Below are 18809 nucleotides of genomic sequence, written 5' to 3'. Positions count from 1 at the left end.
GGTACATAGTGCTTCCAGAGAAAACCCACCACTGACCTTTAATGTCTTAATATAGATCAGTGGAAACCACCTGATAACTGGCATGTGACCCAGACTATGAGGATGCAAATGTGATGTTTTTGCACATTTGACTCAGCAACATGTAGACTCTATAAAGATGATCTGCATCTGCATTTAAAATGGTTAGATTAATAACATTCTTTCTCTGCTCTTTGAGCACATATTATAAGCTTTTCTGATTTCAAAGACTGAGTTCATCCATTTGCTTTTTTTTAATCAGCAGTGTAATGAGATACATGTACGGTCGGTACTGGGTATATTGCATACATCAAGTCCATAAAGAAAAGAAAAAAAAGTTGTACACTGTACACAGACAATGGTCCAGGTGTAACACTTCTGTAATTCTGTTTCAATTAATGAAGCTTATGCAAAGATTCTACCAGGTAGGGCCTCATCCTGTATGTGATGCTACTGTTTAATTCAATCTATACATTATATCTTTCATTTTTACAGATGCCCATCTGCCATGTCTATGCTTCTTGAAATGTACTGATGTTCTCAGATTCCCCTTCAGCACCAGTTTGGACCCCTCTTCCGTCTGTCAGGGATAGCCTTCTTAGACTTGGACACGTTACGTTGCACTGGCTAGAGCTAATGCTGTATTCATAATTAGATGCTAGAACCTTGACTGAATCTTTTGCCAAAGACATTTACATTTTTAAATGAATGTTTATGTCACCGTTTAGGTAGTACTAAACATGTTGAATTCAATTTTGTTTCTGAGTCCTCCTGGTAGAACAGATGCGATGAAGGAAGGATTTTACGAATGCACAGTGTGAATACAGTATATCAGGAGATCCTCCGAATTCTTCCCTTTTTCAAATCACAGTAGGTCAGTGCATGTGTCTCCAGGCTGTAAACATTATTTCTCGATGAACATTTTCTTTCACTGCCCTACGTTGGCAACCCACAAAATAGAAAAAAGTCAAACTTGCAGTTTATGCAAACTGTAGTACAAGCCAGACTATGACTACTTAAAACAGGCAGCACTGGGGATCAGAACAGCACAGACAGGTAATTACACAGATGAACACTGAGTTCTTTGTGAAAGAGACTGGAACCACATCCACATTTATAATAAGTTCACTTTTACACCAGATCTCACCACTATGACATGGAAGTCGAGGGCTTGAGTATAAACAAATTATGGTATATAACAATTATCATGCTCTGCATAAACAAGTACTTAAAACACCAGGTATGTGCATCATTAGGCAGATTATTATGGATCGTTATGGAAACGGACACAATGCATCTGGAGTTGTTCTCATGACAACCTTACAAATGCTCAGGGATAGCACTGGACAGGCCACTTAAAATGGAATAGCATTGTGGAAAAGCACAGCTACATGTGTCAACATGGCTGCTGTTCACTGACACAGGGTTTCGGACACAGGGAAAGCTCATGGCAGTAGCAGGCCAGTGGTCATGGCAGGGTGGCATGCAAACTCTCTGCCTGTCAACACTCTCCCTCACAGCCTCTCCAGCCAATGCACACCCACTGATATATTACATTACCTCTGACTCCTCCTCTATCCTTTGCTCTCTCTCTCTCTCTCTCTCTATCTCTCTCTCTCTATATCTGTCTCTCTTTCTCTCCCTCTCTCTGTGGGGATACCACAGACTGGCATTTCTTTAGCAGCGGGTGAGGAGCTGTGCCCAGCGCTCCCTGCGTCCTGTGGAGAAGGTAGAGTGGCAGGGAGCTGGTGGGTGGGTGACTGGCACTAATGAACATGTGACCTGGTACGCACAGCTCCGCTCCTTACACGCCTGACAAACTGCCATCCACACAGGTGAAAGAAAGTACATAGAAACCAGTAACGAGTTTCTTCAAAATGTAGTTCATAATTAATGATATGTACTGTCAATGAAGACATGGAATTATGGGCTTTCCCCCATTCCCCCCTAAAGCATGTTGTCTTATTGGTTAAAACAACTTGTAACAGCTAATGCTAATGCTTGTGTGCACAAGATGAATACAAATTGGCATAGCTGGTTTATTGAATTAGTCTCTTTTGCATTTTGCTGCAATGGAAATGGAGATGGAATCTTACCTCACCTCACATTACCCCAGCCATATATCTCTATACAGACCTCTGTAGTCTGGACGAAAGCATGAGTATGCAGTCATGCCTTATGTGAAACAAGAACTAAAAAAAAAACAGAAAGACAGACAGACAGAGCAAGAGAGAGAGAGAGAGAGAGAGCCTGCATGTGTGTCGAAGGTATATATGTATATACACAAGGAGAAGATATATTTCTTCTCATTGCCTTGTTCATTTCAAACAAAAACACACAATGACAAGACACAATGTACTGTCAGAAACACACAAATCCGACGAGACAGAGTCTGTATGTCCGTGTTGGGGGTGGGGCGCACAGCAGAGCTATGTGACTTCTCCTTCCTCTCCGTCACACTTGCTGGTGTATTGGTGGTATGGAGGAGGAGGAAGAGGAAGAGAGTGCTGGCCGTGGCTCGATGCCCCTGCTCTTCATGAAGGACAGCAGCTGGTCTGGAATCTCTGCCAGAACGTCCTTAGCCAACCGTGCCATGCTCAGCACCTGGTTCCCTGACCGGTCTATGTAGTCCCGGAACGGCACAAACTGCAGGTTACACTGCCAGTGTTAGCTGATCTCAGACACTTCGAAGATTTCAATTTTGAGACTAGAAGTTGTTTCTTTTATTTCTCAGGGACCAAATAACGCACTAATAACATTCAAAATTATAAAAGACACAGAAGTTGGCACTATCTGACATAACTTAGATTCAGCTGAAATCTACAGCAAGTTGTAGGATACATGCAACAACTGACATTAGAGGAATGAGCTGCATTTACAGACTGGGCAGATACTATCTTGGGATGGTGCAGACATCTAATGAGATCTACTAGACGTCAACTACGGCTAAAAAAATAGCAGAAAATCCAGGACGTGCAGTTTGACTCACTGATGTCTGGGGGATTTGGACCTGGACTAGGACCTGGCCCTTACCTGAACAATGTCTCGCTCAGCATAGCGCCCCCTAGAGGACACCCTCACTTCATCACCATCCAGCTCCTCCATGGCTACAAAGGAGGAAGAAACCGCAACAGATAGTAAACATAATGACATACAAACATTTTTAGTAAACAAATTGATATATAAACATTTTAATGTAAACATATTGACATAAAAACATTTTCAGCAAACATATTGACATAAAAACATTTTTGTTAAACATATTGATGTAAAACCGATTCCATTAGAATGTAACTGTAATGTTTAGGGAGGAACAAAAGATCTATCTCATCGATAAAAACATCACGACATATAGTCAGTAAAAAGTCAACATATAGGCAGTGAAAAAGTAAGTGGTCTGGCCATATGGATTAAAGAATGCTCTAAAACATGACCTATTGTATGGTAAATTAACTGGACTATGAAGAGAATTAACTCTTTGGTTAACAGTGAGATATCCTTCCAACTTATCCCCTTAATCAGTAGATATTAGTGCACAAGTTTAATACTAAATCAGAGCACTTTTAACTAACTGTTGTTTTCACTCATTATGCACAAATAATTTGTATTTTTTCCATTTGGTTATAATCAATGGCAATCAATGAAATATTTAATCAAATGTTCACTTTGCATTTCCATTACTCAAACAAACTCTAAAGAATTGACATTTGCATTACATCAAAATGAAATTACATACTAGAGGTGGTGGTCAATAGGTTATTTAAACACAGCAAGTTACCATCAAACTCAGCGGGTCCAACTCCAACAATTATAATAGACATTGGCAAGCTAGCAGCCTAAAAGGCAAACAGAGAGTGAAAGAGAAAGAGAGAGGGAGAGAGAGAGAGAGAGAGAGATTTCACTGATTATGACATTATAATGGTCCTTGTGCTTTAGGACAAATATATTTTTGCGTTATAGATCAAATTAAATTCATAGAATTTCAAATTACATTAAAGACCCGGTTTTCATGTTCTTGTGAAAATGATTAAAACCAAGGTTGTTTGGCAACAATAAAACAATATGCTACTAATTAAAACCTTCTACAAGTTTAGACACTCACATTAACCACAGCCTCTTTAGTCTGGACCATATCTGATATAACCCCATCTGTGATGATTAGCAAGACAAAATATTGCGACCCATCCGTCTCATTCGCCGCCATCCTAAGAAAACAACAGAAGTCACCTGGCTGAGTGTCTGCAGGTAACTAGTCAGTGCAAATATATATATTATTTTGAAATCCAAATGGTGTTTGTTTTTGGCATATATATATGTATATATATATATATATATACTGTATATACAGTATGTGTGTGTATTGGTTTTGCCAAAAACAAACACCATTTGGATTTCAAAATAATTATAAATTAATTCATCCTTATTATTACTATGTTAGTATGTTATTGACAATGTTATTATGTCACTGAAACCCATTTTTTTGCAAGTCAATCCAGATATAAATACAAACAAAAAAATGTGCTAACTATGGATGCAAGTGGACACATCCTGGCTTTGATGGGAACCCATACAGCACAGTCCACAAAATTACAAAACAACCACAGTCACAGACAGCAGAGCCATGAACTATCACTTCCAGTATCCAGTGATCTGTCACCCCTTCCAATTCATCGTGGCAGTGAAGCAGGACTAGGAAGCATCAGGGAGAGAGAGCTCTCCGGCTCAGGCCATACACCCTCCAGCAGATGCCGGACCTTTACCTTGACCGTGTCAGTCAAAGCTTCAATTTAAGCATTCTAGAACAAGGCAGCACAGGAAGCAACCAAAGGTAATGAGAGTTAGCAACAAAAAGTTTCAAAGTATATTTACAACCCATGTTCTTCTGAGTGACTCCACCATAGAATGTTCTACAAATCAGATTGTGAGACCTGTCTCCACTCATCTGGTTTTAAGTGACAGCACAGGCCTACTGACATTACAAATACACTGCTTCTGTACGGGATTACGTACCCAAAAATGGTGTCTTCCTACAAGGCTATCTCAGAGTGTTGTGAAAGGTTTGATGACTCAGACTCAGGTGTGAGAACAAGGCAAGCGTTCTTCCTTTGGAACTGCCACCAAATGTTTCCTTGTTACACTTTATGTTGTAAGTTATATACAACTGAATAATTCAAATAATTATTCAATTCAATTGTATTTATATAGTGCAATAACATGAGCCTGAACCTCCAAGAGCAAGCTCTAAGGCATGCAAAACCTTGAGCAGAACTTCAGTTCAGGGGGGACCCATCTGCTTGGGACTGGCCCGGTAGAGAGATAGAGATAAATGCAGGTGAATAGGCTGGCATATAGTATCTATATAAGCAGCGTAGAATTTGGACATAATAGTTTGGTGGGAATAGGCAGCTGTAAGCAGATGGTTTCTACAGATAGATCATGTGGAAAGACTGCAGCAGCAGTAGGAGGGGAAGAAAACAGACAAAGTTAGTGGACAGCGCTATGCAATTATATGGCGATGAGGAACAAACCCAAACGAACCCGGATTAGGGTAAGGGAAGAAACTGGGATAGGAACCCTGGCCACTTTAGGCACCCACGGAGAATGACAAGGAATGTGGGCACTTCATCAGTACCAATGACATAGTACAATATGATAGATAGGGAGAGTGAGAGGGAGAGGGAGAGGCAAACTATAAACATAGAGAGGGAGAAGTCGTCCAGCATGGTCATTTTCAATTTAGTTAAACCCAGGAAAAGATGTTTAATTCCTTGTGCTATTTTTGGGGGAATTCCTGGGTTTGGGTTAGCTTGAGTTCCCAGGTTTGGGTCTCCAAAAAAAAAGCCTGTCTGGGTTCATCACAGCCTCCTCCCCCCAGCCTCCGCCCCACAGCCTCCTCCCCACAGCCTCCTTATCACAGCCTCCTTATCACAGCCTCCTCATCACAGCCTCCTCCCCACAGCCTCCTTATCACAGCCTCCTCCCCACAGCCTCCTCCCCACAGCCTCCTCCCCACAGCCTCCTTATCACAGCCTCCTCATCACAGCCTCCTCCCCCCAGCCTCCTTATCACAGCCTCCTTATCACAGCCTCCTCATCACAGCCTCCTCATCACAGCCTCCTTATCACAGCCTCCTCATCACAGCCTCCTCATCACAGCCTCCTCATCACAGCCTCCTCATCACAGCCTCCTTATCACAGCCTCCTCATCACAGCCTCCTCATCACAGCCTCCTCCCCACAGTGGAGCCAAAGGGTGTACGGCAATTTGTAAATCACGACTGAAGCTATGTTCACACAAGGCTCAACAGTGGTGTCTAGAGTAAGAATAATGAAGCTATCTGTGGTCACCTTCTAAAGAATCTCTTGTAAACAAGTCAATACATCAAAAATGAATGCAGAAGCTATATGTTTTCTGAAAAGAAAAAAACCCCACAAGTCTACATTGCTTGAAATATTAGTAATAGTATACCTCAGTGGAGCACACACATCAGTCTCTGTATCCAATAGCGGCCATTACTAAAACACATGGGTAACGGTTATAAATGGCCAGGAGAAAATGGGGCCAAAACAACATTGTTAAAAACCTAAGTCAACATTAAGTGCATTTATCTCAGCAGTGGGACCGAGTAAACAAAACAGTGAAACCATTTTAGGCCAAAGCAAGTTTCAAATCTAATCAGCATTCAGAGCGTGCCTCTGCCAGCGTATATGGGGGCCGTCTGAGACTAATATATTTGGAAAACCTCTGGAAGGAATAACAAATAGTATTAGCTTGTTAGACTGGCAGAGTTTTTGCCCCACGGGGTAAAAATAGAGGGAGTAGAGAAGGAAGGATACAGTATTTTGAGAAAACAGCTCTAAATACGCTGTCTGTGAAGTCAGCACTGTTGCTATGTCTAGGTCTGCGTGTCTTTATTTTAAATTTGAAAGGCAATGCGGTTGGCTGTTCAAGGAGGTTTGTATTAATGGTAGAATGAAGTGGAATGGAGTGTGTGTTAAATCGCAGGTAAAACCATACTCTACAGTATGAGATTCAATATACCAAATACCCTAAAAACTTACTGAGCCACAAGGTTGACGATTGGTGCAAAATTGGTGGGTCCAAACAGCTGTGCTGTTGTAAGGCTCTCGAAATAAGCCTCTAGAACCCCCTCTATACCCACACAGTTGGCATCTTCACTGTTCTTGTTCTGCAGGGACACACACACACCGGAAACATTAAGAAAGTCACCCATCTAAAATAACTAAACAAAACACTGGGTACAATACTGTAAAAAGTCTCTCACAATCATTGCGATAAACTAAACAGACAGGAAATCCAGTTTAGTAATGCAAGTAGGCACATGTCCTAGACATTAATAATATATGTACCAGTCATTAATTCACCATGACAGTCACTTGTCCAAGCACATCTCTCTGTAGTCATGTAGCTGACAATCAGACAGTTCTGCAAACTCAACGCACCCATGACCTGTTAATGTCTACATTATGTAAACAGTTTAGACACAGCCAGACACTCCTCAATGTGTTGCGAGAAACGGTTGGGATTGGGGATAGGTGTGGAGTTGGTCACTTGTGGTTATGTGTCTCCAAATGTCTGAGGCCAAGTCAGCCCTGTGCACGGAGGAAGAACCTCAGCTGTGAGGTGCGCTGCTGCCTGCTGACATACACAGATGAAGAGCATCTGTGATTGGAAGAGACAAAAGCACACGGCGGTCAGACGGCTGATGCAGACGGACGCCCGCGGCGCAGCATAATGAGGGGGGGGAAACAGCTGTCATCACCAACTGTAACACCCGTGCTGCACTTTTCCCTTTCAACTGGCAGGATGACCGATGGTGTTGTTTTTGACTTATTGATATCGATGGAGTGCGGAATATTCCACTGCATGTTAATGAAGCATTTCTAATAAACGCCTGTTTCTAACAATGACGCTTGTGTAGCGGCCGTGGAGATCTCGTGCAGGAGATAGTTTGGTGATACTATAGCCTGCATGGAGAATACCAAAACAAATTCCTAGTATCTGTATACATGGCGAAATAAAGTTGAATTGAATTGAATTGAAAGCATAAATTCCACTGTGAAGTTTAGATATATAACTGGATTTCAGTAAGTAGCCAATGCATCAGGAAATAAACTATGGATTAACGATGGAACTATGGATTCAGCATGACTTTCCACAGATTTTGGGACTGAATTTGAGCACAATTTGAGAGAAATAAGCTTTTTGTGAGCGTGGAGAAATTGCAAGATCTTTTTTTTTGGTTAACAAAACACTGGACAAACACTCGACATGAGTTCATATTTTTGTCACAGGTTATTTGGAATTAGGGTTTAAAAGGCTGTTAAAGAATCAGGAAATACTTAAAGGTGCAATATGTAGGATTTAGTGGCATCTAGTGGTGAGGTTGCAGATTGCAACCAACTGAATATCCCTCCCTCATCCCTTTTTTCCAAGCATGTGGGAGAATGTATGGTGTCAATCGTGTGCCAGTAGCTACTTCCAAAATGACATCACCGTTTACGACCGCATCGAGTAGCCATAATATATCAATCTTCAAGAGGTTACTTTAGCCGGACATTTAGAAATTGTATTAAGTTAGTCTGCAAAACTGCAGGTCATAGCTTCGTGGACAGTAAATTATGAAGTCAGGCCATTCTAGTTGTTGGGTGACATGAGTGTAACGTTACACTTTTATTGACAATAAATAACAGAAATAACTTCAGCGTCACTCTGAATACATTTGTCCCTCATCAGCAATTTCCACCTGAGAAAGGCCACACCCATGTCCACCCTTGTTTTCTGCCGCCGCCTGTCCTGATTTTGTTTTGCTTCATGTTTTTGTTTTCACGAAGATCACGCTCAATTGCTTTTTCTTGTGCTAAATAATAAGTATGATCCTCCATTTGTAAAAAAATTGAGGTTCTCTTCACAACACAAAATTGTCGCAGCACCAGCAACCAATAATTCCTCTTCTTTCTTCTTCTTCGTCTTCCAACTGGCCAAATCAAATTCAAGCTGTCACTTCAACGTAAAAACACGAAAAGCCCTTTCTAGAGCCAGTGTTCTGTCTAAGCTAATGAAAACACAACGATTCGTAATTACGGGTGATTATACACTAATAAAAACATAAATATGAATGCTGTATTCCATTTCTGCTAATAGATCATCCTCAATCCTACACACTGCCCTTTTAAAAGACAACAGCTTAAAACCTGAAAATTAAACGGGTCAAAAACATGTGCAATGCACAACAAAAACTATCCCCTAACTGCTGACAATTTTACACTGCGGAGCTGATGGAGTCTTTTGAAATATCTCTTTTGAAATATCATCTCTTTTAGCAATGCTGAAAGAGGACATAGATCAGAGGCCTCGTCATGACAGAGATTTATGGTAAATTAAGGAAATGACTGTCTAACTCTGCTTTCATGTGCTTTTTGATCCCAACATATTCTGCTGCACGTGCTAAAATAATGTGTTTCACTAAAATGTGATACCTGATTTTACCTTTGAGTTAGTCAAAGTTCTTAAACACATTCATAGCCCTACCAACAGTTTCCCCATATTTATTTTCTGCATCTGCATCCATAAAAGCAAATACACATGCACACCCGTACACACACACACACACACACATTGAATGTATTATGTGTGTTCATTTTCCAGGGACATAAAAGAAAATACACACACACACACATCCCTGCACACACACACACATATTCAATAATGTGCATAAAACTTTCAGGGACATTAATGCAATCACACAGACAAACACACACACACACACACACACACACACACACACACACACACACACACACACACACACACACACAAACACACAGACACACACTATCTCTCTCTCTCTCTCTCTCACACACACACACACACACACACACACACAGACATTTCAAAGAGTCAAATCATAAAATACAAGAAATATACTTTGGCTCGATGCTTTAATGGTCGAGCCATGCACTAGGGTTAACCCTCACCAGAGGAAAAGCGTGTGAGATTTTGCCGTCCGGGGGCAGCTTGGCTCCGAAGCCATAAGCAGGGAAGAGCTTGTCACTGTCATAGTCCTGTATGATCTCTCCCACTGCTTTCAGCGCCATGGCGTAGGCATTCATTTGGTAGGGGCTCATGTAGTGCAGAGAGGTGGGCTGGGATGGGTTACCTGGGACAAGCGACCACAAAACACACACATGATACAACATACTGAATTGAACACCAATTCAGCACGCAAGAGAGATTTGCTAATTTGCTCAACCTCTCATATTAACTATGTTTTTTTTTTAAAAGATCCCTGCTCACCATTAGAGGCAGTGAAGTCTACGGCCACTGTGAAGTTAAGCTGAGTCCTGTACAACAGAAATGTAAGGCAACTTAACAACATAAACAAACCTAATCATAACCCTCCCATCTAAATCAAAGGGACAATACAATTCAAAAGCAATTCCATAATGGTCACAACCAACAAGCTTCCTTTAAAAAAGTAAATAGCCGCTAGGTGAGAGGACGATAGGCACTAACTGGTAATGACCAAAATATTAAGATGGGAATAGTTCACAGGCTTTGAGGTCTGTAATGAGGAAAACTAATCATCTGACAGAGTTTCAGAGGCAAAATTAAGTAAGTAAGCACTCACCCGCCCCGAATAAAATCCACAAATGTGTACTCAGACTCAACTTTGAAGGACAACAGTGTTACCTGGATATATCAGAGGGAGAAAGCACTTTTTACGTGGAGATGGCTACTATGACCACAATAACTGTGAGACATACCTAAACTAAATAATGCAAGAGATTGCAGTAGAACTTACCGTTCCAGAGTTGATGTATTTTCTCTTTTTGCCTTTCTTTTTAGGGTTTAAAACCTTAGGTTAGAGTTGAAAGGGTGCGAGGTTACTATGAGTGTACTCATATTCCTATGTGCCAGATTTACATAGATTTAGACATTACAACAATACATCCAAACTCTCAATGTGTGAACACATATGAATATATGAATGCAGATGTTAACAGCTGGGTGTCTCACCTCATACACATTAAACTGGCTCTGACCTCGAGACAACTCCCTGTAGCTGGTTGTAAACTCTCCAATAAAGTCATGGCTATTGAAAGAGAGGGGGGACATACACTCAGCTCTGTTCAGACAATACTGAAAGATAATGTTGCTCAATGTCCCTGTACTTATGGCCAAAGGTTTTCCATCCCGCATTCAGGAAGTATTTAGACTCTAAACTTTAGAGGTTTCAAATAACATTGATGCTACAATTGTCATACCATGGTCATAAATATTTGTTAAATTATAGCTGAATATTTAACATGCTAATATACATGAAAAAAAAATGCTGTTGTTTGAAATAAATAGAAAGCAAACAGTCACACGATAAGTAGTTTTCAGGTCTATTACCTCCCATCTCGATCCCAATCATAAACATCCACTTTGACTATCCTGAGGTGTAAATGAGTAAGAAAAGAAGAATAAGAACAGGTTTCAAAAGGCAATGGCCTTACAACTATTCCAAACACAGCAGCAGGTCTTGTATATCTGGTTGGTTAAAAATCAAACTAGACAACACACATGTCTTACATTCAGTAATGTTTATGTACAATATAACTGGTATCATAAAGGTGTCTAACTAAAATACTCATTCCTACCAATTCCTGATATGAACTGTTTTGTGTGATGGCTTAATATTGCTAAATTTACCTCCAAAAGGTAAAAACATCATTAATTTTTAAACATAGCTGTGCTCTGTTATTTGAACGTGCCAAGTGTGCCGACGATAGGAAATGTCCTCGGCTTTTTCTCACCTGTCATAGTCCCCATTACAGAGAGCACGCACTGGAATTGTGAAGGGTTGCCACACCGGATTTAATGTGTTCTTTATCACCTCTGTTTTGTGACTTATGGTGAACCTGATAAAAAAAAAAATCATTGCATATCTAATACAGCACTTCATGAGGAAATTTATTTTTCACAAGTTTTAATGGAAAACAGTTATCAAATGATCCGTCATCGGTTATCTCCTAGTCAGACTATCACATCAAAAGCTCTCACCTTGGTTTTCAGTTAGCATGCTTTTGGGAATATGGCCAGAATATTACTGTGAAAATGTACTATGGGGAGAACAGAGAAAGACAAACATGGGGCCGTGTTATAATGACAGTTCTGACACTTACGTGCCATCCTCATTACTGCGGTAGAACACCAGGAAGGGATCGGACTTCCCAAAGAAATCCTTCTTGTCCAGCTTATTGGCACAGAGCTGCATGGTAGCGATATCCTGTGGAGGATAACCATGTCTGTCAATGTCAATTCCAATATTCCAAAGTGGCTTTCCATCCAGTAGCAACAAAATACCACCAAATACACAATCAAAGCATAAGTTGCAATATAATGGTTTCTCTTAATATTATTGTTTTACCCATGAGAAGAGTATATAATTAAGTAGGAAGTGGAACCATATATTAATTATCCTATGTTAGAATTAGACCCCACTATATTTTTGAAAGGACATAGGCCTGTGGCTTTGGCCCTTCCACAGAGGGCAGGAAAAGTGATTTAATGAGGAAAATCTCAGGAAGACTGGCAGCCATGTCTGACAGGAGAGGGGTATCATGGGACTTCACAAATATTGCATTGGAAAATGAGGTGCCTGTGAACCTTTACTAACCCTACAGTTACTGAGTTCTTCAGCTGTGAAAATAATGATTCCACACTTCTTTCCTGGAATCCCCCTGCAAGAGAGAAAGAGCATTAGAAAGCAGATGGAGGGCAAAGAGTGAGTGAGTGAGTGAGTGAGTGACTGGGCGGCACCTTTTCAGAAGCAGGGAATTCACAGATCCTTTTCCTGTGCTTTCTTTTTCATGTGTGGCTCTGCCCATGCAGTACAGCATGTTCCACATCCCCAAAGGAGCAGATCCTTTGCACAGTGCCTCCCCTGCCAGGTCATCTGACAGGCACGGCCCCTGAGAGTTCAGCCTTACAGATTTTTAGACCTGCTTGACAAGGGACTTTTCACAGAGCCAAGAGAAGAGCTAGCTCAGGGTGACTGACAGCTAGGGCTGTCCTTCTACTTCATTTTCCCCAGCTGTCTACTACATTCATTCATATTTGACAGCTATCCATCTCATTCCTGGGGAAACATGTCTACCCTTTTTATATAGCAGAGCTTAGAAATGGTGCAAGAAGGTGTAAACCTTTTTTAGTTAGTAATGTGGATAGTGATTATGAGTAATTTTCCTTCTCTAATTACTGTACTCAGAGATACTAAGCTCTTCAGAGTGCCAAAAAGATTTTCACAATGAACCTTGTTTCAAAAGCGAGTGTCTTCCTAGCCAATGAAGGCTCTTATTTTGTATCCTTTTATTTTATTCTATTTACTTTATTTTATTTATTTTAATTATTTATTGTCTTTCCAGGTAAGGTTTGCTTTTGCCAGGAACAAAACCTAAACTCACACCCAGCTGTTCCATGGTGCTCATAAAACACTATTCTGTATTATCATAGACTTTATATATTCTGCACACTGTCATACACAATGTAAAGGTTGCATATGAAAGCAAAAAAACATACATTTTAACACAGATTTGCTGCCATGCTGCATTGCATGTCATGCAGTATCATCAAGCGGCTACAGAGCGATCCTTGCTTACAGTATCCTTTAATCACGACTTAACAGAGTGTATATACTTTTAAATTAAGGCTCAAAACTTTCTTGTTTTGTCAGGCTTATGAACACTGATTTGCTTCACTGATTTGCTTGCTACAGGAGTACCTGTCTACACTGTGAGTTGTAGCACCTATATTCCGTATGATTATGTTCCTCCAGTACACTTACTTTTTAATCTTTTATTTTTATGTTTATTATCTTCTTTTTACTTGTTTCACTTTACTCTTATTTTGTATCCTTTTATTTTATTCTATTTATTTGAATTATTTATTGTCTTTCCTGTTATTGTATATCTAAAAAGCACATTGAGTTGCACATGTGCATGAAATGCGCTATATAAATAAAGTTTCCTTGCCTTGCCTTGCCTTGCCTTGCCTTGCCTTGCCTTGCCTTGCCTTGCCTTGCCTTGCCTTGCCTTGCCTTGCCTTGCCTTGCCTTGCCTTGCCTTACTGTATCACCACTGTCTGACAGAGTTCATATACTGCATCACCACTCTGGCAGAGTTCATATACTGCATCAGCACTCTGGCAGAGTTCATATACTGCATCAGCACTCTGGCAGAGTTCATATACTGCATCAGCACTGTCTGGTAGAGTTCATATACTGCATCACCACTCTGTCAGAGTTCATATACTGCATCACCACTGTCTGGCAGAGTTCATATACTGCATCACCACTCTGTCAGAGTTCATATACTGCATCACCACTGTCTGGCAGAGTTCATACACTGCATCAGCACTGTCTGGCAGAGGTGGTTAGTTATAAGTGCACTAGCATTACCACAGAAGTAGGTGAGCTAAGAATCATAGAACACGATGTTCACAGTTCACGAGCCAATTACATTTTTAAACAGGAACTATGTGAATGCAGTGAATGCATCTCTGATGCTGCAAGGCCACACTGACTGAATCAAGAGTCAACCAGTCTTTGACAAAACTCAGCATGACTGTGGGATAAAGATAAGAAACAGTTAAACTAAAATCTTCCCCAAAAGGATTACACACAAGCCATCAGTTTAATTCTAAAAATCAAGTGAATTTAGCTCATCCACAACGTTTGCAAAATAGTCAATTTCAAACATGGGAGCAGAGATCATGACACTTCCCAAGACCATTCCACTATTCGAAGACAAGATGAATTCCTGAGATTTTTAAGAAAATATTTCCTCAGAGTATTTGTTTCCCAACCACAGTGACACACTGCAAAGGCACATCTCTACCTGGCACATAGCAAGTTGGCTGAGGGGCACACACACACACACGCACACACACACGCACACACACCCACGCACACACACGCACACACACGCACACACACCCACACACCCACACACACACGCACACACACGCACACACACCCACACACCCACACACACAGACCCACACACGCACACACGCACACACGCACACACACACCCAAACACGCACACACACTTTGAACCCCATTCACTAGAAATCCTGTTAGAGCCTCCGAGACTGCAGATGTGATTAGGAGTGAAGGGCGTCCCTCAAAGGCGCCATTTGCCTCTAATCCCATTCCTACATGAACAGAGGGAGGTTCAAACAGGGAGGCAAGGAGCGTTTCCCTCAGCCTAGCAGAACAGGTAGAATTTAAAGCAGATTCATCAAATATTTTATAAATGTTTTGACTTTCTACTTAAAAAACAAAAAACAGAGACTTGAATAGACCTGCTTATAAATGTAGTTGTAAATTAAACTACTGGGATGTGATTGCTTGACCCTGCTAATAAGCTAGATGAATAGTCAACAGGATGAGTCTATTAGCAGGTCCAGGTCCAGTCAACAAAGAACATGACCGTTTTGATAAAAGTTATGTCCAGGTATCTGTCGGTGCTTGAAGTTCTCCTTTAAGCCATATATTGAGAGGAATTTTGGGGGAACAGTCTGCCTTGGTATCTCCAGTCACACGTCTGTATGTGTGGTGGCTGAATTTTTTCAGACAAAAAAAATATCTTTACCTACAGCCCACATTGACTTTTTATCTCTAAAAGCAAGGGAGTTGCAATCCACTATTCTTTATTCATATTTGTGGGAATATACACAAGGGATGAAGAAATTACAGAGAACTTTGCTATATCTGGGGAGGATGTATTCAAATGTCTTCAACATCGTTTCATCTTTTAGAGCTTAAATGTGCCTATCCAAGCTTAAAGGTTACCATAGAAACCCCCAGGTGAAATAGAAGCAGTGCTTCTTTCAGTCGCAGCTTGAGACTTGCTAGGCAGAAAGACAAAAACGACCAAAAAGCTCCTTGCCCTTCTTACCTATTTCTTCAAGGACGAGCTGCATGGTGCCTGCTCCAGATGAAGAATATGTGGTACGCTGGCAGTAAAAGCTAGCATGGGTTTTCTCTGTGATTTATCACACAAACATAAAATACCTCACGCTTGGAGGTTTGTTTACAACAGGCACTCCAGGATTCTCATTATATGCACTGCTCACTCCTAGAAAGCATCTGTGACAAAAGGAACGGTTGCTTCTCCGGCTAGGTATATATTTGTTGAACAACTGCTGAAAGACAGTACAACATATGCCAGAGGTTTGACTGAGAACTGGATAGTTCTGAAAAGCAGCTGTCACATCAGGTCGTGACCGTCTACAAAATGTGATTATGTAACTAGCACTTCAGTTCTTTTCATTCAAGAATACAAGGGCTGTGTACAAAGTGCTGTTGAAAAATGAATATTCAGACACACAAGCATATACTAAATAAGAAATAGTATGGAACTTCTGTACAAAACAGCATGCATTCTTAGCAGGAGAGCAAATGTTGGTCTTAAGAAGATACAGGAGACACATGACAACATTCATGGCAACTACCCATGCCTTAAAAAAAGTACACCTCTAAATATGGTCCAGGATGTCAGGGTTCATGCACGGTGACGATGACTGTAAACAGGCAAGTGAACTAGGACCAAGTGTGTACTAGCTGTTGTTAAGAGAGGGGAGTGCCTTTGCTTATTTCACAGGTTTGATCTGATGCCAAGCAGCCAATGTGTTGATATAACCACACCCGAGTGAGCACAACTCCAACTGTCTGCTATCGCAATGTGTTGACTGAGCAGCCACCAATATTGACTGATTCATAATTTGAGGAGACAAAACGGAGGGAGTGCAGAATTGGACACCAATCAAAAGCATGCAGACTCACTGAGCAAGCAGGCAGCACTCTGTATTGTCATTGGCCATTTGACTACAAGGTCAGGGTTTCCAGTCACCACATATTCACAGGTCACAAATGAGATGGGCGATGCGTGTGTAAATATAGCACTTTAAATTATTCTTATTAATATTAACTGGAAGACTGAAGGATCAAAATGTGGACCTATTCGCAGTGTGTTCTGTCCATGGACACATGATTCCTATTAGTCTTCTGCCGTACATAACTTTGAATAAACCATCGAATATACTTCAGCTAAAAACTATAGTGTGACGTTACGTAGTTTCAAAGAAGACATTTATATCAGACTCCTTCAGGGAGTGTCTGACCCGTGTCTGGTGAAGTGATGGATGATGAAAGCGGAGTACTCACGAGAGGGTCCTCTCCACCCGGCCGCCCTTGGAGCCGATGATCTCCCCCAGGGTGCAAAATGTCTGGCCAAGAAAGGACTGAGAGACGGCATGGATAAGTCTGGCACTGGCACGATTGCATTGTTCAATATGGAAATCACAAGTCAACTGATTGAATAGTAGCTAATTGATTCCACTAACAGAATGTACTTTAGATCCAATTATAAAAAGTTTAACAAATCTATTATATATCTAATAAATATTCTTATTTATTGGTATTTATATATATATATATAGATATTTATCTGTAAGATGTACTCACTTGAAGCCACACTATGAACATAGTGAAAACAATATGAGAATAAAATGTAGCTAAAATGGGGGACACTATCTTTTTAAGGCACCACAGAGCTTGTCATCAAGACAGACTAGTTGTAATCAAATAGAACTCAGCTCAAAATGATTTGATTTCAATTCAAAAAGCACTTAGAAAGCATTTGAGGTATGACAAGGAATGTAAAATCCCTTTTGACTGCTGAGAGGAAACAACACTTTCTACTTTGACCATGGAGTTTTTTTTATGTGGTGATGACTGAACTGAATCAAAATTGATGACATGAATATAAATATAATGGACTCAGAGACTATGACTACTGGTCATGCACAAATTGAAATGTAACATTGTCAAGGCAATGTTACAAGGTAAGTGTGTAAAAGAAATGAAAGCTTTGCTTCAAATTCTCAGATAGTACTAAAAAGCATTAAGTACAGAGAACATGAGGAAAGACATAGTAGTTTGTCTGACGCTTTTCTTTACCCTGGCGTTTTTGGGCCGTTTTATAGATTGATTGAAAGCATTGATATTTAATTAGTATTTTCAATAATGTGAAGTATTTTTCATTAATACAAATGAGTTTCAATTACAACACCCCCTTTCCTTTTGTATCCAGTTCACATGTCAAAATAAAGAAATGACAATACAAACAGTGCAGATTATGGGGCAAAATGTGTGTTGTACCCACCTTCTGCAAGTCCACGGTTGTTGAAACAACAGAACAACATCAACCAAGTCATTAATGATTATGTAAATAGAACTTATGTATTACTATGCCAGAAGTAACTCAGGGTTAGTCTACTATATGACTAAACTCTTACTTTTAGGTCCATAAAATGCAGTGTGAAAGCATAAACATGGAAGAACTTACATGTTTAGAGAAATTTGAGCGTCTGGAGTCCACACTGTACCTATACAAACAAGACAGATAAAAGCGGTTGGATGGTAACACAGTGGAAATACGCTCTCACTCGCGAAACATTTCTTCTCTAAAATCAAGCCACCAGCTAAGAACAACACAATCCACTTTTAACCACAGCAGCCCACATAACAAATCCCGCACACGGTGCACGCAGCATGCATTGCAGAGTGTCTGAACTTTTTTTTTTTTTTTTAAAGCTCTAGCTAAAAGCATTCCAGATAATATCTTGAGGTTTCACGGTGTGATGGGGATAACATTTTTATTCTGCTATTTTCAGGGCGGTTGTTCTCCAATGGGAACTGAAGGAAATAAGACCAATAAT

The 18809-nt window shown here is 40.5% G+C and overlaps 1 protein-coding gene across 1 annotated transcript in view; it reads right to left on the bottom strand.

The window, feature by feature from the left end:
* Window positions 1-259: 259 nt before the first annotated feature.
* LOC105889747 (copine-9-like) overlaps window positions 260-18809 on the bottom strand; it is a 36684-nt gene continuing 18134 nt past the window's right edge. Inside the window, exons 5-21 of the mRNA XM_012815657.3 lie at window positions 18437-18476; window positions 18254-18256; window positions 17254-17330; window positions 12703-12766; window positions 12209-12312; window positions 11840-11944; window positions 11436-11477; window positions 11058-11133; window positions 10843-10896; window positions 10669-10730; window positions 10335-10381; window positions 10016-10197; window positions 7079-7206; window positions 4121-4223; window positions 3797-3854; window positions 3052-3125; window positions 260-2664 (exon numbers count right to left, since the gene is read on the bottom strand). Coding sequence (XP_012671111.2) covers window positions 2473-2664; window positions 3052-3125; window positions 3797-3854; window positions 4121-4223; window positions 7079-7206; window positions 10016-10197; window positions 10335-10381; window positions 10669-10730; window positions 10843-10896; window positions 11058-11133; window positions 11436-11477; window positions 11840-11944; window positions 12209-12312; window positions 12703-12766; window positions 17254-17330; window positions 18254-18256; window positions 18437-18476 — 1411 coding nt within the window. The 3' untranslated portion in view covers window positions 260-2472. The remainder of the gene's footprint in view (window positions 2665-3051; window positions 3126-3796; window positions 3855-4120; window positions 4224-7078; window positions 7207-10015; window positions 10198-10334; window positions 10382-10668; window positions 10731-10842; window positions 10897-11057; window positions 11134-11435; window positions 11478-11839; window positions 11945-12208; window positions 12313-12702; window positions 12767-17253; window positions 17331-18253; window positions 18257-18436; window positions 18477-18809) is intronic.

The sequence above is a fragment of the Clupea harengus genome, chromosome 4 (assembly GCF_900700415.2).
Source record: "Clupea harengus chromosome 4, Ch_v2.0.2, whole genome shotgun sequence".
In the NCBI taxonomy this organism is placed as follows: domain Eukaryota; kingdom Metazoa; phylum Chordata; class Actinopteri; order Clupeiformes; family Clupeidae; genus Clupea; species Clupea harengus.
Note: the sequence above shows the minus strand (reverse complement) of the source record. Positions and strands in the feature narration are given on the sequence as shown.